The sequence below is a fragment of the Piliocolobus tephrosceles genome, chromosome 8 (assembly GCF_002776525.5).
Source record: "Piliocolobus tephrosceles isolate RC106 chromosome 8, ASM277652v3, whole genome shotgun sequence".
In the NCBI taxonomy this organism is placed as follows: domain Eukaryota; kingdom Metazoa; phylum Chordata; class Mammalia; order Primates; family Cercopithecidae; genus Piliocolobus; species Piliocolobus tephrosceles.
This window is the reverse complement of record NC_045441.1, coordinates 110415368-110437505: the sequence shown is the minus strand read 5'-3', so window position 1 is coordinate 110437505 and position 22138 is coordinate 110415368. Positions and strand designations below refer to the sequence as shown.

Sequence of the window (22138 nt, the reverse complement as noted above, 5' to 3'; positions counted from 1 at the left end):
GCCCAGCCGGGCGCTAGGCGCGGGGCGCGGGGCGCGGGGCGGGACCGAGGCGGGGCGCTGCGGCGCTCAGCGGGTTAAGCGGCGAGGGCGGTGGCGAGGGGCGGAGGGAGTGCGGCGGCTCCCGGCTCCCCGCGCCCGCGTCCCGGACAGCAGCGGGTTAAGCGCCGCCCGCGCGGAGAAGGCTGAGTCCGGAGCCGCGGCTCCGAGCTCGCATTCGGATCCGCTAGAGCAGGAAGATGGCGACGGACGGCGCGAGCTGCGAGCCCGACTTGTCCCGGGCCCCGGAGGACGCGGCGGGGGCCGCGGCGGAGGCGGCGGTAACCGAATTCCCGGGGCGGGAGCGGGGCGAGTGTAGACGAGGGCTGGGGGCGGCGCCGGGGTCCCAGCCGGACCCGGCTCCGCACCCCCGGGGCGTTCCGTAAGCCCGGGACCCTCCGGTGCCCCTTTCTCGGGGTGCCCACACGGCGGAGGCCGGTGGGAGCGGACCGGCCACCCGGGCTAGGGATCCCTCCTGTCCCTTCTGCGCCCCACGGGAAGCGGCCCCGAGTCGCTCGGTTCTCCCAGCTCCCTGCGTGCGTCCAGTGCAACCCCTATGCCCACTCCCTCCGCTGCGGTCGGTTCTGGCCGGGGGCGAAGGCTGGGACGTGTTTCCTGGCGAATTTGACCCCCCATTGTTCACCTCGCGCTGCGCGCGTGGTTGCGAGCGCGTGTCTCAAGGGTGCCTGGTACCGCTCAGCGGACCCGGGAGAGCAGCTTGGGGGAGGTGGGCCATCGCCCAGCAGGTGTGGGAATGCCCATTGTGTGCATCTGTTCCTGTGCCTTCGGGAGGCCCATTGGGAGAGGGCCGTGTCCTGCTGCGGCGGTGCTGCCGCTGAGGCCAGCGCTTTAGGTCCTAGCAGCCTGCTACCCCATCACTTGGTGGTGGTGATTGGGGTCGGGTGGATGGGTTAGTTCTTCCCAAGGCGATGCCCGGGAGAGGTGGAGGTTCTGCACCTGGTTTCAAGACATTGTTCTTCTCTGGAGTCTAGAAGCTGAATGAGCTAGCATTCATGACTGGTCCTTCCTTTCACCCCCCTAAATAACCCCGTGTAGAGACTCGCTGGTGGTTTCCAGCCTCTACCTTGGGGAAGGGCTGGACCCACATTTCCTGGGTAGAAAACGTTCTCAGTGTTTGAGAAGCAGCTTCGCAGGAGCTGCAAGGAGCTGCAGAGAAAGGCAGATCTAGGAGCGCCTCCCACTCTTGGCCCGATCTGGCTGCTCCCGCCGAAGGATCGGGGTGGGATGGAGCCAGCGGGGCGTGGACGCCCCCTCTCTTCCTCTCAAGACCTGAGCAGAGTCCGTGCAGGAGCGGGAGAGGGCAGGGCCGGGCGTAAACAGCCGGGGCCGCTTTAACTTCCTCCCACCCTCTGGAGGTAGGGCTTTCTGGGGAGGGAGAGGAGAAATGTGGAGGAAGGTACTTGGGGTGAGAGGAGCTGAGCCTGGGAAGGGAAGGAGAAACCGAGAGGGGGAGGAGGACTGCTGATTTCCACTTGCAAAACTGGCAAGTTTTGATTTGAACTTTTGGGAAAATTGAGTTTCCATTCTTTGCATAGAAAATGAGAACTTTAAGATTTCAAGCGAAACCTGCCCACTTATGTGAATCAGCTCCCCACTGTGGGGCACAGTAAGGAAACTAGCTATTGAGACAAGGCTCTCTGGCAAGTGGAAATGATTTGGTGCCTTCATCCCCAAAAGGTGGGAAGGGGAAGGAAGAGGAAAAAGAAAGAGGGTGTGGGGTGTGTGTGTGTGTGTGTAGGATGTGTGTTTCCTGTTCCCCAGGAAGTTTAAATTTGTTTACTTAATCCACTCAGAATCGGTTTCTATTACCCTCGATATTTTAATCACCTGACAACCCAAACACAAATATCCGACTGATGGTCTGTAGAACTGATATATCGTTTTGTTTGGTTAGATCGTAAACAGAACCCAGGTCGCCAGGACGATTTCTGTGTTAACGAGGTCAGTGTTCCCTCTCTTCTGTTTAAAATTTTCAAGTCTGATTTTCACTGCTGATAGTTGGGGATTTGATAATTTCACCCTTGTTAATGGGCAGCTTTGCGATTTCCATAGAATCCTTTAGGGTTGCGAGATGCAATAAGGATTCTTCATCTAGTAGTTTAAAAAATAGTAATAATTTCTGACCTTTTACTAAAATTTTGATGATGGCTTCTTATGTAGACTATTGGACATTTTATTTTACTTCTCCAAATAGTTTTGACTTCATAAGGCATGGTTCTCTCATACCAGCCACTTGACCTATAGACTGATTTTAAAGTGAAAGGAAAGCTAGTGTAGAGGAGTGATATGTGCCATCATAATTGCTCCTTAAAAATCAAAGGAGTTTTAATGCACTTTGGGTTCTTGTTGACTGATAACGTAATTTTTATTTTAGTGAACAATTCACTTTGTATTTTGGAGATTTGTTGAATTTCAAATTGGTTTACATATTGTGATTTTTATGTCTACATTTGGCAGTAAGGAGTCAATGGAAGCTCTGAAGCAGTAGGCTATTTTTGAAAGTGAGTGTTTTCAGTAAGCTTTGACTATTTAGATTGTTGCTTAGAAACAAGCTTAATTTATAGTTTTCAGTTTAATATCATTTTTAGTGGAATGATTTAAATTTAGTTTGTGATCCTCATTCTTAGCTGTTTAAATCCTGAAAGCATCCCAAGTTTAAGGCTGGGTAACAGCTACATTATTCAATAGGATCGTATTAATAGTCTTTGCTGTGAACCATGCCGGGAAACCTGGGTTATTTTCAGTGCCCTAGCCAAATGTGATGACTTTTATAGGCCATATTGCTGTTTCTACTCTGAAAATAACTCCTAATGGATAAGGCAGTATGGAAAACGGAAATCTTCATGCTGTTTATTGTCACCAAAAAATTTTGGAGTGAAAGGAAAATGGAGATCTTTTGAGAGCTATATTTGGGAAGCTTACCAACATTCTTGTCATTCTGAGCTTTTCTGGAGCAGCTAATATTGCAAAAAGGTATAAAATTTGTTGTCATGGTGACAGTGACAAAGAAAAACTTGGACAATGATTTAAAATGCACAACAGTGATGTTAAACAAATTAACAGCTGGCAACTTGAAAGTTTTGTTTTCCAGGTGACAGTATTGCATGTAAATGCACTGAAAAGAACTTTCATAGCCAATTTCACTAAGCGTTTTTTTAAACTAAATTATAGTTATATGGCAGCTATAGAATGTTGAAAGTTTTGTAGCTTAATTTTTAAATAGGAAATAACATAGATTTAATACACATTACTGAACACTTACTGAGATACAGGCATCATGAGTGTCATCTTTGCTGTGCTAAAGTAATACATTCCAGTGATAGAAACAGCCATGTGCCAAGGAATCAAGCTGGAGATGATGGTGTCATGAGAGGCACAAATGATTTTGCATTAGAAGTTTGGAGAGAGACAGTCATAGAGAGGGTTCATAGTGGATGGATCTAGAAAATTCCATAGAAGGATGACATTTGAGGTAGGCCTTGAGATTGAAGGAGGATTTGGACCAGCACTGCAGGAAGGAGTGTGTGAATGTGGCCATATCCTAGGGAGACACACGCGAAGGGCTTTCAGCGATGAGCGAAGAGGTTCCCGTTCTGGTCACAGTTATATGGTTCAGAAAAATAGCTTGGAAGTTGAGGAAATTGACTTTTTCCAAAGATGAGAATATAACTGTTTCCAGTGTCCTGCATTTCACTCTTTTTTCTTCTTCTTCTTCTTAAATAATAGGTTGTGGATTTCTGTTTGCCCCAGTTTTTGGACTTTATTATTATTGTCGTTGCTGTCTTTGTTATTGTATTTCTCACAGGAACAATTTTGTTTAGAGAACAATTGTCCTCAGTGATTGAATCCATGCCTAGGCTAGATTGCCAGTTGGTTCTATCCTTGTGTGTTTCACATAACTTTATGAGGTGAGAAAACGTTTCACAGCCTTGGTACTTAGACATTTACAAATATCTGCTGTTGATCATGTGGGCAGCAAGGCTGTGGCTGGGAGAGAGCAGCCTCCACCTCCGAGGAGAGTTGTGTGAAGCTTGTAAAGGAAAGCAAAGGTGCTTAGCACGATGCCAGGCACATGGTAAGTGTTCCACAAATATTCACTGAATGAAGAAAACGTAAGGAAGCTCACCAAGAAGTTGTGTCATAAAACTTAATGTTGGGTGGCTAATTGGAAGACTCACTTTGTGTGTTACCAGCTAGCTTATAGTGAAACTATTGGCCTGTGACTTGCAATAATTAACATTATAGACATTATGGATCTTGATCCAAAAAGATGACCCTAATTCTTATTTTTAAAAATTTTAGTCTTAATACTGCCCCTTTCCAAGCTGCTTTTCTTAATGACTTCTTAGATTCTTTATAGAGGTTTTTTAAAAGTTTAATTTCCAACACTATTAGTTTTCTCTTTGGATTCTCTCTTTTCAAAATGATGATTGAGGCTGCACCCCTGCCATCCTGCATCCTTCCAATAATAGAGTCAAGGCCGCATCACCCATTGGGGTGTGGAGGAGAGGATGATTGATAGGGGATTGAGAGAAATGTGGGGAAGTTTGGAAACAGGAAGAGGTAATAAAAGGAAAGCTTGGGCAGGAAAAAGGAGGTTAGGCAAGGCTTTAGAATAGTCTGCAATTGCACAGAAATGTGGAACTGGAATTTCAACATTGAATATGCCTAGGAAGGATGGAGCGGTATCCCCCAACTCCATTTACTTTGCCACCGAAGCCCGTCTGAGTATTCCTTTAGAAGGATACTTTATTTGAACACACTCAATTACGTTATTCTCTGTTGGTGCTCCTTTGCAAAGCTTGTATAACGTGGAAAAAGAGATTTGTCTTTTCTCTTGGTAGTTAGATAAGGAATCAGAGGACAGGTACAAGAGAGGATGATGATACCGATATTGAAAGATTTTTAAAATTTTAATGTTTTAAATAACTTACACAAATAGTGAGATCATATTGTTAATGCTGTGTACAGTATGATGCCTTCCATATAGAAATGCTGATTTTAGAGTGGGGGGAGATACTCTGTTTAAATAAATTGTTAGTAACCAACTAATACGTTGGAGATCAGTTTAAAAGGTTATAGTAAATGTAGTGTAGTCAAGGTAACATTGCTATAGGAGTGGATACTTGTTTGCAAATAATTTGGTTTTGACATTTTTATATTTCATTGAAAAGACAAGATGGTTCCAAAGGCCTGCCTCTTCATTTGGCCCAGCCTCTTCATTTGAAAATCAGCATGCAGACATTTGCCACCTACAGATAATCAAGACTATTCTTTAATGCATTGTAAGCTTCTTAAAGGATGGTTATTACATCTGAATGTCGGCTTGCCCGTGGAGCTGATCCATGTCCCATGTCGGGCTGATGTAACATCAAAAAACTGAGTTAGAGTGAAAATAGATGTTTGTATTATTTGAGATATGGTCCTTTATTTTCCCCAAAGGAGGGAATAGAGACTGCAGAGAGATCTGAAAGGAGGAAAAGGGAGGTAGCTGGGCTTAATTATCAGAGGCTGTCACCCCTGACTGAGCCACTTTTCTGCCATTCTTTCCAGCTTTCTCTTAGCTAAAATTAGTTACATCCATTACCAAGTTTCCTTCCTGACATTGTTTCCTTGTCAGTATTACCGCCTTTCAATACACTGATTTTCTTGTCTTGCATGAAAGACCCCAGACAGTGTGGTTGATTTGAGGTGCATGACCTTGGAGAGCTGACACCAAATAGACCCCATGTTCTCTGTGCTATATGTTGTTTTAAAGCAGAACATCAAGCAGCTTCCCTAGTTTAGGTTACTCTAGATGATTTTTGAAACGCTGAGTGAATGATCTAATCCAGTTACTTAGTTGCACCTAGACTGGGCTGAAACATTGTATCTTAGTAAGATGGATGTACCTGAGACATCCTTTGCATTTTCTGTTTTCATACTGTGTGCAGTAGACATTTTATACCCAAAGTGTATATGGTGGGTGGGGGCAGGGGGAGCACGTTGGATAAAATAAGTGAAGAAGTAATATTCTTACTGTCCTGACACATCTAGTAGGGGTGAGAAAATAGAGTTAATAGGGATAATAAGTTTACTATGAGGAAATGCACAAGGCTGGGCATGATTAATTGCCAAGTGAAGTAATAGAATAGATTTAAGACTGAATGGAGAGAACAAGAGATTTCTGGAATCTGGAAAGGCATTCAAAAGTGGGGTTTGAGCTGTGTGCTGAAGAAAGATAGTACCCAGATGAATCAGAGGAGAATCCATTCTCTTAGGAAGAGCAGCATCAGAAGTAGGTAACCCCATCACAAAAATTCTTTCCTCCTTGAAGAGAGAGAAACCAGGAAGATAATCTCAAGGCAAGAAGTAACTTCAGAGATTTGAAAATAGTTTGAGATCTTGAGAAGTATGTACTTTTCTTCATGAAAACCCTTATAATTAGCTGAATTCTTAACATAGTGCATGTTCTTAGGTACCTAGAGAGGTGGATTTAATTTTTTGCATGTTGATGATACAGCCTTTGCATTGTGATGGTGAACTTTCAAGATGATTTCATTGCTTTTACTTCTTGATAGCCCTTATTCATCCCCAAAGCGTAAAGCTTGCTTACATAGAAAGTTCTAAATGCATTATTAATTATTAGCATGCACTATTAAACTAGGAGGAAAATACATCTCTGTAACTTCTGAGCAAAGAGGCAAAATCAGTTTTCCTCAAGTACCTCACAAAGGCTTTTAGACTCAGGAAATGACCTAAATAAATTTCCTCAGTCCAGTAATCCAGTTACCCTGATGGTACATGAAATCAGGACATTTAGGGGCTGGAGGAGATTTAAGAGATCACTTACTCCAGCATCCTTATTTTTACTGATGGAAAACCTGAGATTCAAACAGATGAAGTGATTTGCCCTACTTTGCTGATTGTTTCCTACCACATCACTCATCACCCCACCTTCCAGTCTGCCTGCTTTCTCCTATGTAAAGCTTACTGATGGAAAATAGGCACAACCTGCTGGATATTAAACTGAAGAAGAGGCTCTTGGTGTGGCTGGGAAGAGCCAGATAAAGTGCCTGAGTTTGTGTTTAGTTACCAACATATCCCCCAGCAACCCTGATAGGACGGATGTATTTGAGGAAAGGTCTGAGGGGCTTCTCTGCCACTGTGGCTCATAATGTCTCCTGAAGGCATTCTGATAACCAATCAATGTTGGTTGGTTCCACTAACTCTGAAACGATATGGGTAAGACTTTTCTATTAATATTTAGCTGTGTCTACTGAATTCCCACATAAACCTAGTGTTTTAGATTTGAGGAGGGGCAAACTTGGTATTGGCCTGTGTTCAATTCTGGAAATTTAAGATGCCTTGATTCAGCCAGGGTCTGTTTTGTCTATTCTGTCTCTTTCTCTCTCTCTCAGCCTGTATGAGAAAAAATCCTGAAGAATGCCCTCCCCACACTTGCCCCAAGTAATTCAGAGCTGTTCAAAACTACAGTGTTGAACAGTTGAGTTTGGGATTATTTCTTCTTTCTAATTTATACATAATATATTATATATATATTATATATAATTATATGAGTATAATTTTTAATTTTAAATAAATTATAATAAATTATAATATACAATAGATTAACATACAATAAATTAATATATATGACTTGTATCCCAAACAAGATATACTTTGTATTTGATGACCAGATTCTGGATTGGTTGAAGCTGCCTTGCCAGATTTTTAAAACCAGGTATTAAGCGTTTTTCCTGGAATGCTTTTCCTGGCAAATGTAACAGGCGGAAGAGTGGCCTGTGGAGTTGAAATCTGTGTTTTTGTTTTGTTTTGTTTTGTTTTGTTTTTTCTTCTTTGGAGATGGAGTCTCGTTCTGTCATCAGGCTGGAGTGGCATGATCTCTGTTCACTGCAACCTCTGCCTCCTGGGTTCAAGCAATTCTCCCATCTCAGCCTCCAGAGTAGCTGGGACTATAGATGCACGCTGCCATGCCTGGCTAATTTTATTTTTTAATTTTTTTTTTTTTTTTTAATTTTAGTAGAGATGGGGTTTCACCATGTTGCCCAGGCTGGTCTTGAACTCCTGAGCTCAGGCATCCGCTGGCCTTGGTCGCCCAAAGTGCTAGGATTACAGGCGTGAGCCACCATGCCTGGCACAGATCTGGTTTTATTTTGTTTTTAGCTTCTTTTCATCACTAAAAAATAAGAACTGGATTTTTCTTTTTTAATTGGGAAAGGCAAGTTCAATAGTAAACCTCGGTCTGTGAACATGTCTCCTCTGATTTTTTTCTGGGGGGAGTTGGGGATTTGAGAGTCATGTTTTCATGAGTGCCATGGTGGAGACCTTAATTTTTTGTGTGAGTGGCAGCATTTGGATCTGTCCTGTCTTCTATCCAGTTTGAAAATTAGATTATCAATGCAGTCTTTTATAAACATATGACTTAAAATAATTCGTTTGGCTCTTAAACCAAGAAACTTTAATATTTTTTCTATATCTAAGTACTTTTGTACCATATGTATCTAAGATTAATGCCTCTTCATTCATATATATATATATATATTCTAACAAAAATATAGTTTTTTTGTTAGAATTTTTGCTTCTGGGGTTATTTTTCTAAAAATACTAAAGTGCTTTATATTTATTTATAAAACACTTGGAGTCTTAAGATCTCCAGCATCTTTTCATGCACAGTACTTTTTTTTTTTTTACCCTGTTTTGCCAGAATACAGTGGAAATGAAAGGTGTTGACAATTTGAAAATATTATTATAATATTTGCACTATGGAAGGTCAGGAATTAGTAGAGAAATGTTACTATGACTAGTAGCAGAGAAATGGGGGTGGAGACAGAGAGAAGAAAGACAAGCAGACAGATGCACTGTATGTTTCAAACAGTACATCACTTCATACGTTGTGATGGGAGACAGATTTATTTTTTAACATTCTGTGTGACATAATCTATGGTTTAGCAAGAACCCTTGTACCAATATTTTTTATTTTAATGAATTTCCCTCTTCATTGATGGTAGTATATAGAAAAACAGAAGTTTTGGCTGTAGGTCACATGTGTTGCTGCTGCTGATGGAAGCAGGGCAGGCTCTCCTGACTCTAATATGAATCAGGATCTTGGCAATGTCTTTCATAATTTGTTAGTTTTTAAAATGGAGCACTTTGCTTATAAAGCTTTGGAGAAGCAGGACAATAAAATATACAATTAATTAAAATCTTTAGAGCAACCAGCAGCATCATTAATAAAACATTAGCCTCTAAAGCACACAAGAATTGCAGCTTACTCTCCCATCTCAGTGGGAAAAACCAGGATAAAAGAGCCTGTCTTTCATCATAGCCAATAAACTGAGTTTATTGGACTTGGGCTGGTAGATTTTCAAAGAAATAGGCTCCTGGCCAATACCCTACTCCTCTCTACATGAAACATCTGGGTTAATAATAACAATCGCCTGCCTTCATTTGGCACTTACTTCATTGATATGTTCTTGTTTAATCCTCACGAGAATGCAGGGTAGACGGTAGCATTTTCATTATACAGATGAGAAAACAGGATGGCATGAGTTATAGAAGTGCTCCTCAGCATGTAGTCTGTGGACCAGCAACATCTGTAGGAGCCTGTTAGAAGGGCAGATTCACAGCCCCACCTCAGACTCACTGAATCACAATTTCCAGGGGTGGAGCACTGCAGCCTGTTTTTTCACAAGGTCTTAAGGTGATTCTTATGCATGCCAAAGTTTGAGAACAATTGGTTTATAAGACTTTATGGACACTACTGTGTAATGGGAGCAGAAATTGGGACTTGGTACATTGGATTTTACTATTCATAGGGGACATCTCTAAGAAATCTTTGAAGTAGGAATCCCTGAGGACTATACATGATTTATGCTTGCTATAGGTTTTCCTTTTCTCTTTATCCTTAGCCCTTGTCTTTCCAAATAACTTCTCTGTCTAGTGTGTATACAAAAAGAAATAATTTTAAGAGAGAGATCCTTTTAAAATCTTTCTTGAGAGAACCCCCTAGCTCTAGTCTCTTTCCCCTTTGTACCATCATATCTCTTTCCAGAAGATTCTTTTGAAACTTAAATGTTACCATGCTGGTCATGCCTGTTTGAAAGCCTCTGAAATCATTTATTGTCTTTGCTATGTATACTTTTGTGTCTTCACAGAAATAGCCCAGTGTTCATGTTGGCTGATTGATAGGATGGTACCATTTTTATCTCATCTCAAAGAGCTTATTCTAGAATGTTGGTGCCATGCTGGTAAAGTGTGAAGATAAGTCATGGCATTTGGTCATATATCCTCGTTTTACCATTTACTGGTTGCATGCTCTGCATATATTATCTGACTTGTCTGAGTTTCAATTTTAAAAATGGAGATGGCAATATGATGTAAATTAGAGTCAATTCTTTGAGAATACTTTGTAAGCCATTGGGTGCTATGCAAATGTGAAGTAATATTCTGGCATGTTTTGAACAGTGGCTTCTGAGGGTGAGTGTACAGACAGATTTGGGGATAAATGTTGTGTTACCCTTCTCTGTGATGGTGACTGGGCTTGTCAAATGAGTCTGTGTACAGAAGGGAGGAGCAGAGTGTGCCTAGCGGAAGGAGCTCAGGCTTTGGATTCACCCAGGCTGACTGTGAACTCACTCTCAGCTTTATCTCTAAAATGAATGCCGGAGAACCGACTTGTAAAAGTTGCTGTGAGGAAGGAGGTTGGAGAGGAAGACAAAAGAATCGAGAGTCAGTGGTATATCTATGGGATTTAAACCCTTAAGAGGTTGGATGCAGTCGCTTAGGGAAGAAATCAACAAGAGAAGACAAAAGGGCTGGAAGAACCTTGTGTGAGAAATTATGACCCCCTCCCTTCCCCCCAACTCCCCCCCCCCACACACCTAGGGCCCTGGTGCTGACTTCATGCTGTAGCTAGATCCCTGGAAGGCTCACTTATTCCAGTCTCAGCTCCCTCCCAGGCCTGCCAAGAAGCTACAGAAGCATTCATAAGAAGGCACTTTGATAACCAAACAGCAGGGGTTCCAAACTCACCGGACTTTGGCCGCCCAGATGACCACATATGAGTGGCAGTCCTGGTTTCTTAAAAGTGCGTGTGCCTGTACTGTGTATGTGTGTGTGTATGTGTTGGTGGGGGAGGGTTGGCAACATGAGGAATGTGTTCCTTCTAAAGGGGCAGCTACTTCCTGGCTCTGTGGATTATTGCCCTGAGGAAATATGAATCTGGAGTTACCCAGTCATCTGACATTTGAAGACAAGCCAGGGATCTGGATTTTTTGGTGACATCTTAAGATTTTTTAAATGTTGGCTAAATGAAAAACAACGACAACGACAAACCCACTTTGTGACCCAAGTAACACACATCTGTGGGCCAGATTTGGCTGCCAGCTGGTGGCCTCTGCTGCAGAGTGTATAAACATGACCTATTATTATTGGATGTTCTGGAATTTATAAAAACCTCCCAGGAGCCTTTTTGTTGGGGCCCTTCTAGGAATACATCCATGCTTTCTTTGCTTCTCTTGAAACTCCCCGACTCCCCCAAGATATACCAGACCTATTTTGCTTCAGACTCCAGGGACTTTAAATTTGTGCTGTGTAATTTGGAGAGATTTTGAGTCTGGGTGTGCAGGCAGGCTGGGGAACTATAGCTCCTTGGAGAGGAGAGTTGAGAGACTGGCATTATAGTTTTTAACCTCTCCTCCTAGAAGGTCAGGGCATAGATTGTCTGCTGCAAATAGTACCCCAGTACCTCTTCGATCTGCTGAGCCACTGGGATAAAAATGATCCATTGCATACCCTTAGGATGTGTGTGTCTTCCTTAGGAAAAGATTTTTCATTGCCTTGTTTTTTTATGTGTTACAGAAAAAAGAGTTTGATGTGGATACTCTCAGTAAATCTGAGCTGCGGATGCTCCTCAGCGTGATGGAAGGGGAGCTGGAGGCCAGAGACCTCGTCATCGAGGCCCTGCGGGTAAGAGCGACACAGGACTGGGTCTCCATGCTGGGTCATTTGCTTTTTGCAAAGAGCCATTGGCAAACCTTCTTTTTCTCAATTTTTGAATCAAATAGATATAAAATGTTACATCGGGTCAAAATGTGCTCTTCACTAACCCAAACCTTTATAAGCCCAAACAAACACTGAAGTCAGATGGTCATTGAAATGCTGGGAGCTGAGAGTAGACTGTTTAATGTGGGAAACTTGAGGAATCAGCTGTACTCGTTCAGAAATCCTTTTATGTTTCGCATGTTTATTTGGTTAGAAACACGCATTTTCAGAAAATTGCTGATTTGGTATCCTGCATGTATGTGAGGGCAGTGAGGAAAAGTTGAGGTTTATAAAAATTATTGCTGGTAATATAAATTTTTCTTCCTATAAAAATTATTTTATTTTTAGAAACTCATGAGTTAAAGAGTAAATGTTTATCCATACCTTCAAAGTGTTATTTTTTTCGAACTTTCAGTAATTTTGAAATATTTCTGTAATTGCTTACAAAGAATTTATTACTTAAATGTCTCAATAAAATTTTCTCTTTGAAAAAACAATGGTTATTAGACTTTCTTGATGCAGTTTTCCAATTGAATGTTCTGGATCTTGCGTTTGTTTTGGTATGTAGATCAAACATAATTTGGTGCTTGTTTTTGTCCCTCTTTTCTGTTTAATAGTTTGTATGTAATTAGTTATCTTTTTGGCTCTTGGCCGTTTGACCAAGAAGGCTATATTTATTAAGTATGGGTTTATCTTACTTCACCAGGGAATTGGTTCCCCAAACATTGTCTTGGGAAGTTTAATTTAATGTACATATGAAAATCTGTGGAATGTTAACACATTGTTGCCTGTGACAGGAGCTTATATGGTAGAGGAGGGAGGTGGTAGTGCTGGATGGTCAGACATCATAATGGAGAAGGTGGACATGGGGAGAACTCAGTTGTGTGGTAAGAAGAGATAGCTCCTGAAGTCATGTCTTAAATGTATTTTCATAAACCAGAAGTTGGCATAGCAGATGTAATGATTATCCCTCAATTTGATTGCAGGAACAAATTGCCACAGAAAAATGGTAGTATAGTTACACTGTCAGCAAGCCAATATTGAGTTGAAGGTGTTGCCTTTTGAATGACAAGTTCTGCTAAGCAGACATTTGCAGTTTGGTTATGTTCATCCTGTTCCACATTTAGAACATCTGTATTACTGGCAGATGTATATTTTCCTGAATGAAATTTTTAGGAGAGATGCTGAGGCAGCATATAACTAACATATGTGCCCCTTAGCCCAAGGACAGAATAAGGGCACAGTCAGCTGCTGAGGCCAGTAGTATAGCCTCTTGTGGTCAGATAGAAGTGAAGGACTCCAACTGTGCCTTAGATAATATATATTTTTTTTTTTTTTGTCCTGTGTTAACCTGTGAAAGGCATCAGCACTATGGAATTCCCCACTAACATCAATGTTTGAACGTTTAATGAAGTCGGTGTTTTTACGTATCACCTTAGCAACCACATGTATTTCTCTTTTTAATTTAATTGCAATACTTTGAAATGTTGAAATGTAATAGTAGAGGTAAAAGCTTGCTAATAATCAGCACTTGCCAAGTGGACGTTTTTCATAGAATCAAGGAATGTTAGAATTACGAGGAGCCTTAGATGATGTCGTAGGTCAGTGTTTTGCCTATCAGATGTGATGTCTCCTTTTCATAAAATATTTTATCACCTTCTTACTATCCTGCAATGAAATTTGTGGGGAAGTTGCATGTATAAGTAGGTTCTGTTAAAACCAATACAAAGATAACAGGAAAATAGTTAAAATAAAATATGATATGCTCAATATATAAATGCTCAGATGTGACTGTACTGAAAGACATGATAAAACAAACACGCGGCTATTTGAACCTGTTCATGGCATTGACATGAATATAATAGTTGCAAAAGAATCCTGATCCCATCCTGCTATGTTGTTTACTCTGAGTCAGCAGATTTGTGGTGGGAGAGGTGATTTTGTGAAATGGTGAATGACTTAGTAAAGTGGCAAACAAAAGTACACACATACACAGGAGTTGAATCCCTGGAAAATTCAGTTTGTTAAAAATTAAATTGACTTGTTTAATAAGTAGAAAAGAGTTACTCTCTAAACTGGTCATCTAGAAGGTTCAAGTGAAAGGAATGAACAGAGAAATATTTGAACGTGACAGAGAACATGGCACAGTTCCTAGATGTGTGGAAAGGAACCACATCTTTGCCCTGCCTCCCCTAAGTGCCCATCACTGTGAAAATAAAAAATGCTAGTCTGTTTCCAAAACACATCCTAGGGTACTGCTCCTGTGGAGAACCACTGGCCAAGACCAGTCTCCTTTGCATATAGATAAAATCAAACAAAAAAGCCTGGAGACTTCAGACTTATCGAAGGCCACAGATATGGCATGCGTAAGAGCTTCCAGTTCATTTTCACACAGCCTCCCATGTGGAACTCGGTGTATATGGAGATTCTTAAAGCTTTTTTGGTTTAAAATTCAGAATTGTGATTTCTTTATTTGGATGATTTTTTTTTTTTACAATAGGTAATAAGGTCGTCTTCACATACCTGTGGTAGCCATCATAGACTCACTGTGGTGATTTACTGATTGAATGTTCCCTGGGATATTCACGGTCCTAGTGTGTCATCTGTTTGCCTTTTCCTGTAGTGGTGGAATGTAGCTGAGTGACTAATGCCCCAGAAAGAAATTGGGAAGGAGAGAGGCTGTGAAACTGTCATTTTAATTTTGTTTTACATTATGAGATCAATTTATTCCTAAATCAAGAATCAAAATCTCCTCACTCGGTAATCAGTGTGCTGCTATTCAACTGTGAAGGGAAGTGCATCTTGGTTTTTTTTTTTCAGCCAAAATTAATATTCCTCTGAAAATAGTAAATAGTTTTGAATTTAATGTATAAATTATAAAGATATCTAATTTGTACACTGAACTTTATTACATTTAGAAATGATTTTGTTGTGAGATGTTCAAATTCTTTAGAATTTTAAATCTTTAAACATATATTTCAGATGAAGCTATTCTACTTTTTAAATTATGCTATCTTGATGCTTTGATTTCAAGTTATTAAAAATTGTATACATCATTGAATTAATGGCAACGGACTTTTCAAAACAATCCATAAATATACTTTGGAATGGGGAAGATGTTAAGAGATTGCAATATATATCTTGGTACCTTTGCTATTTTCATATATTTAAGGTATAGATACTTCCTAGTATAAAAAGTCCATGACAGTATTGAAGACATTAATTTTTAAAAAGAGCGATATTGATGGAAAAATCTGAATTGCATAAAGCTGATTAACTGAAGTATATTTTAATTGATTCTCATGGGAAGTATTTAGTTTGTCAACAATTCCTCCATATTCACATAGAGTAGGAATAAATCTTTGAACAAATAGATACATTCAGATAAAGCCCAAAGAAAAATACTTTGTAGTTCAATAAAGAATGTGCCCAAAGAGAAGCAGTCGCATTTTCTGAATACCAAGATAGGCACAGAAGCTTTTTGAATTAAATTTAATTGACTGTTCAAAATCTGAGTACACAATTCGTACAGAAATCCGTGATTCGAGTTTAATTGTTTACTTTGTGGAGTCTTCTGGCCTTTGTTTCTTTTTTCCTCTTGCTATTGGCATTCTTACAGGTATCTTAGTCAAAGAGAGACAAGTCAACATGATGAAAATGCTATAACTATAAAATTTTAAAAGTCAAAATTATGTGCTTAAGTCTACCTTTTACAGGGCCCAGCCTGCTATCATTAGTATGAGTTTACATAAATATCATTTAAACAATGAATTCCTTTGGCAATTATCTTCAGATTTTTTTCTGTGCCTTTTTCCTTTTAGATTGGATAACTGAGATTGACCATAATAAACCCATGGCAATTCTTCCTCCTAATCTTCATATAAAGTAACTATACAATCTAGACATTCAATTATTATTTGCATTGTCATGTTTAAAAATTATCCAGTTTAACATTTCTTCAGATAGAATGCATTTATCACCCCAGTAACACAGGACGCTATCAGTTATAGAATTGCCTTGTACAAGTGGCTGTAAGAAAGAGACTCAACATACAGTAGATGAAATAAGTTCATTTCTCTCACATAACAATCTGGAGGTGAGTGATCCCAGCTGGTGAGTCAGCTCCATGCCAAGTGGTCATTCAACAACCCAGGTTATTTTTGTTTTACTACTCTTCTTAGGGAGTTAACCTCATCAGCATGCTTGAAACAGGATCAGTGCCAGCTCCACATCCCAATATATGGTAAGGGGGAAAGATGGGGAATGAAGGGCAAGCATTTCCTCAAGTATGGTCTTTCTTCTGCAGAGTGCACACAGTGTATCAGTGAGGCCTTGAATAGACATGCAACTTTTCCTAGTTGCATAGGAGCCTGGAAAATGGCCATGGCTAGCTGGCTACACTGTAGTACTATGGAAGAAGGGAGGACTTGGGAAAACATTAACAACCTGCCGAAGTCTAAGAGGGAGGGGTCCTATCTTGATTTCAGTATTATCTTTCAAAATATCCTGGGCTAAGATATTGGAAGATAGATCTTTCCCTCCTTCCTTCCTTCCTCAATGAGGATTTGATGAGTACCTACTATGTAGCAGGCATAAAAATAAACTTTGAAGTACATATAAGTGAAGATGTATTATGCCAAAATTGTAGCTGTTTAGAAAATTGTATTTCTTGACTTTATGTATTTAAAATTAATGTTCTGTGTAATGCCATCTAGGCCTAAGTTTTACTTTTCTCAGACCGTGACTCAGTTTATTGAGTTTGTCTAGAATGATCTTCCTTTTCAAAAACTTGGCTGTTCATGGGGTTCAAAATTAAAAATAAAATTTAAAGCTCTAAAGTAATTTTGCTTTAAAGCAGATTTTCTCAACCTCAGCACTGTTGATATTTGGGACCATTTTATTTTTTGCTGTTTGTGGGGAGCTGTCCTGTACATGTAAGATATTTAGTGACATCCTTGGTCTCTACCCACTAGATGCCAGTAGCAACTCTTCAGCTGTGACAACAAGGTCTCTCCATGGGGGACCACATTGCTGCTGCTTGGGAAATGCTGCTTTAAGGAGGTAATACTAGTCAAGGAAGGACTATTTTTAAAACTGATTTTGCTAAAATTGGCCAGGCATGGCAGCTCACACCTATGATCCCAGCACTTTGGGAGGCTGAGGCAGGCAGATCACTTGAGGTCAGGAGTTCAAGACCAGCCTGGCCAATGTGGTGAAACTCTGTCTCTACTAAAAATGCAAAAATTAGCCAGGCATGGTGGCAGGCAAATTTGGGATGAGGTCCCTGTATTTATGCCTATTAATGCAAACAGTCCACCTGCGACGATACCTTGTTGACCCCCATCCTCTCTATAGAACTGAGCCCACCCACATGCAACAGTGAGCCCTTGCCTTGGGACAGGCAGATTTAATTTGCCAGTTATTATAAGATTTATCTCAGGCTGGGCTCGGTGGCTCACGCCTGCAATCCCAGCACTTTAGGGAGCTGAAGCAGGTGGATCACTTGAGGTCAGGAGTTCGAGACCAGCCTGGTCAACATGGTGAAACCCTATCTGTACTAAAAGTACAAAAATTAGCCAGGTGTGGTGGTACATACCTGTAATCCCAGTTACTTGAGAGGCCTAGGCAGGAGAATTGCCTGAACCCAGGAGGCAGAGGTTGCAGTGAGCCAAGATCAAGCCACTGCACTCCAGCCTGGGTGACAGAGCGAGACCCCATCTCAAAAAAAGAAAAAGAAAAAAGAAAAACAGAAAAATCTCTTTTTGCTAAAAATAAATGTAAAATCTCGATTCAAATATGTTGCATAATGATACAATGATTTTCTTGAAAAAGTATACCTTTAAACTAAAAGTATTCTGAAAATGCCCATTTTAACAACTTCAGGACACTTTCAAAATGTATTACATATTTTACTATTTAAAATTGAATTATAGTTTCTTATGCAGAAACTAAATACCTTATTTTTCAAATTAAAAAGACTTTATAGTTGTATGGTTCAGTGCTAGAATCTTGACATAGAACAAAGACAATCACTTTAAATAAAATAATGGTTCCACTCTAGTTTTAAAAACAGCTACAGAGTATGCTACAGAGTATTGTGAATGTTTTCCTCATATGACCTGTCTGCTAAATCCTGATAAAAGAATAACAATCTGGCTTTTTATTGGTTTCAGCTAAGTAAAACATGCAGTCTTTTGTATTTCAAAATTCTCTGTGAATGCAGGCATTTGATAGACCAAAACATACCCTTTTTGTGCTGTTCATTATAATTAATGAATGAATTAATTTGCTGAGCAGAGCTGAATTTATGAAAACATAAATTAATTTAAGTTTCCTTTCCTGTCTGTTGAGATAACGCTTTTGTGCCATGCTAGAGAAAGGAAGAAGGGTGTTGACTAGATTTCGTGTTGTTCCTGCTAGCAAATCAGTTTTCAGAAAGAAGAAATAGCTGATGAATTTTAAGTAGCACTGTATTTGTTCCAGCAGGACAAACACTGAAATGAGCAACTTTGATTCTTTACTTCTGGTCAGTTTTTTCTCTGATAAACATTTACCATTACTAAAAAACAAACAAAATATAGAATACCATGCAAAATGTTGCTTTTCCATATATTAGAAAATTTAGGTGATGAGGTCGTGAAAGCAAAATATTTATGATCGCCATTTCTAGCCCATATAATAAGCAACTGAAGTAACTGTGTAGCATCTGCCTGCTGATTATTAATAAGTTATCAAGATATATGTAAGGAGAACAAACTAAAGATGAGGCTTTTCCCAGATCAGTCTCCCACATACCATTTGATCTGTTCTGGTGCAGGATAGAATCAGGGTTACAAATAGGATGAAACAAGGAATATATTTTTGTACACTTCGAACATGATCACAATTGTGGGGATTGTCAGTCTGATTAACAGTTCATTTTTAGAATTCCATGTGATCTGAAAATACAAGGTATTCCTTTGAGGCATTCAGATTACATCTTAGCCACCTCATCCTGACACTTGGTGGCTAAGCTACAAGTCATGGGTTTTTGCAGAAATTTATTTTGCCACCTTTATGATGAATTATATGTTTTGATTATAAGAGGAAACAAAGGTCTTAAGCAGTATGCTCATACAGTATGCAGCATGGTCTTTATTATGTAAATTTTTGAATTTTGTATGGCATTATTTTCAACTTTGCATAAATAATTCTGTTTGCAACCACCTCTTCACAACCAGTTAAAAGTAAACAAAAAAAATGAAAAAAGAAGAGGGTGGTTTAAAAAAAAAAAAAAAAGAAGAGGGTGGTTTTATCATTTTGAACTAAAACAATGTCTTTTCTACAGCCACCTTCATCCATCCCATGATGGTGGGTTAGGCAGTAAACAAGCCAAAATCAAGAAAAGGATAATTCCATTTGGCTCATGCTTTGCAGGAATCCTGAGGTTAACTGCTGTTTACAACAAGCTAGAGTTTTAGCAGGGGAGGGAGATGGAATGGGGCTTAATATTGTTGGGTTTTGGTTATATGTCAGGCACTTCATAGGCATTATTTCTTATCCCTATGAAATCTCTTGAGATCAGTGGTAGTACCCCTACTTTAGGAACAGAGAAAGTAAAGCTAATAGGATATTTGCCATTTTCTGTCTGACTCCTAACCTTAGCTCTCACCATGTCTCTCCCCCAAAGGCAACATTAATGAAACTAAGCATTCTCTTAGAGCTGAGAGTTGTCATTTATGGATTCTTTACTTTAATTGCTATGAAGTCTCAGACCATTTCTACACACCTGTAATCAATTGTAAATTTCAAAAGCTGCACAGAAATTGAAGCTACAAAGAAATTGTTAGTCTTGTATGTTTAATCATTCATTTGCTCTTCCCTTGTGATTGAGCACAGGTAATTATAAACAGAAGTAAAGCCTAGAAGATTTCTAAGATCCTTTTGAATGGCAAGAATGATAATGTAGAAGAACATCATTGTTTTTTATTGTGTCCTTATTAATTATCATACTAAAAGCTTATACTTTTCTGTAATTGGGACATGATTCTGTCATCCTCTGGATGACAGGGAACATGCTGGTGCATGTGAGAATGCTACATGACCTGACCTGAGTTTAGGGAAGTGATGGAGATTTCTGAAATACACGAGGACACAATTACTAAGGAACTGCTCTTTTCACCCTGACCATCTTTGCATATTTTAGTCATTAAGTCTGTCTCTTGTAGTTGCATTTTGTTTTTAAATTTGTACATCTTTTAGTTTTTCATATTTGATCTTTTTTTTTTTTTTTTTTGGTTTCGTATCTTCAAAACATCAGCAGGTAGTAAATTGAGTCCTTAAATAGAAATTTGGTCTGGTTTCCATGAAAGGCTGTTGTATGGATTTCCTTGATATTATAAAATTCTTTATTTTTTCCAATCAATAAAAGTTGAAGTGAATTTGTGAGGGTAGATTATGTAAGCCAGGGTCATGATAGAGGCACTACCTAGGAAGAGTTCAGTATTTTAAGTAATTGATATATTAAAATGCAGATGTGTCATTGGCCTTGTTAGAAAGTTCAGGTTTCCTTTCATGAAGTCTGAATCAACAGAATCTAGTTTTAGATTAGATTATTTAAGACAAACTTTTAAGTAATCCCTACAAGTTAACTTACGAGTTGATGATTTTCTATTGCTGAGTCTCTTTCCGTGAGTGCCTGGGAATACGTTTTTCATAAAAAGTCTCAAAAGTGTATTGGGCTTCCTTCTGGAGTTTCTTGACAAAATAATGAGACTTGACTGGTGTAACTGAGAAGCAACCTTCCATCTTGTCTGCTTGGCTCCATCAGAGGTTCCATGTGTTTTTGTGCCTGTATCGGAATAGTAACAAGTTGTGAGTTTGGTTTGGTGGACTGTAGGTAGGACAACTAATGGAAGAGCTTTAGAAACTCTTAGTAGATATTGTGAATATGTTAAACTCTTAATAAGTTTAGATTTCAGACAGTTGACAATTGAGATTCACTGTAGGCTCTGAGGTAGGAAACAGATGTGATAAAAACAATGTTTAAGGGAGATTATGTTAACCACTTTTGGAAATAGATTGACAGTAAAAGGGAAAGAAGAAATCTGAGGAAGCAATTACAATTGACGTTAATTAAAGTATGGTTCCATGAAGCTCTGAATTCTGGGTGATGGCTCTAAATGTAGGTAATTTGTTGTGTGTGGGGGGGGAGGGGTATTAACAGGACTTGAATAGACAGGAGAGATTGGAAATAAAATTATCTCCTCCAGCATGAGTGCATTATTTTCCTTTATTTCCTCTCTTCGTTTTCTTTTCTTTCTCTGTTTTATTTTCTTTTCTTCTTAAATAGAGACAGGGTCTTGCTATGTTGCTCAACCTGGACTCAAACTCCTGGGCTCAAGAGCTCCACTTACCTCAGCCTCCCAAGTAACTGGGACTACAGGTGTGTACCACCATGCCAAGCTGTAGAGTGCATTATTTTCTAACTGGTGTCAGCAAATAGTTGTTCCTAATGCAATTTCTGTGTTAAAGTAGAAACTTTGTTTTTTAAGGACATTGTGTCTGTACTCCATGTGAATTCATGCTCAATTAAATCAGGCATTTGTTCTAGTTCTTCCAATGGCCTTTTTAGTGCTTAGCTGTTCAACATTCACCTAGTAGATATTTTCTCAGTGTATATTTGTCATATCAGGTGTTGCACTGGGAAGAGAGTGTATGCTAAATAGTCCCGATACTTCTAAAATTTATTGTCTAGTAAAGAACACTAACCATAATAAGTTCCATTTGTGATAAGTGTGACAATGGAAAAGTACTGGGCTGTTAAGATTATGTACCATGATTGATGTGGTATTTTTCTCAGACCCACTGTGGAGAGGTGTGTAATAATAGGGCCAAGGTAAGAATACAAAATATTTGCAAAATATTAATATTTATAATATATCTAATAAAATAAAAATAACCATGTTTCTCTTGTTTGGTCCCCACCTACTTAGTTTCCCTGGATTTTGTGCAACTCCCTCAAAGTTGTTTTATTTTGTGCAGCTGCTTTGCCATG

The 22138-nt window shown here is 39.5% G+C and overlaps 1 protein-coding gene across 2 annotated transcripts in view; it reads left to right on the top strand.

Moving 5' to 3' along the window:
- Positions 1-144: 144 nt before the first annotated feature.
- Positions 145-22138, top strand: part of CTTNBP2 (cortactin binding protein 2) — a 164208-nt gene continuing 142214 nt past the window's right edge. Inside the window, exons 1-2 of one of the 2 annotated variants that reach the window (XM_023228243.2) lie at positions 145-317; positions 11920-12027. In XM_023228243.2, the coding sequence (XP_023084011.2) occupies positions 237-317; positions 11920-12027 (189 nt within the window). In that variant the 5' untranslated portion in view covers positions 145-236. The remainder of the gene's footprint in view (positions 318-11919; positions 12028-22138) is intronic. The other variant, XM_026454312.1, reaches the window with a different exon arrangement.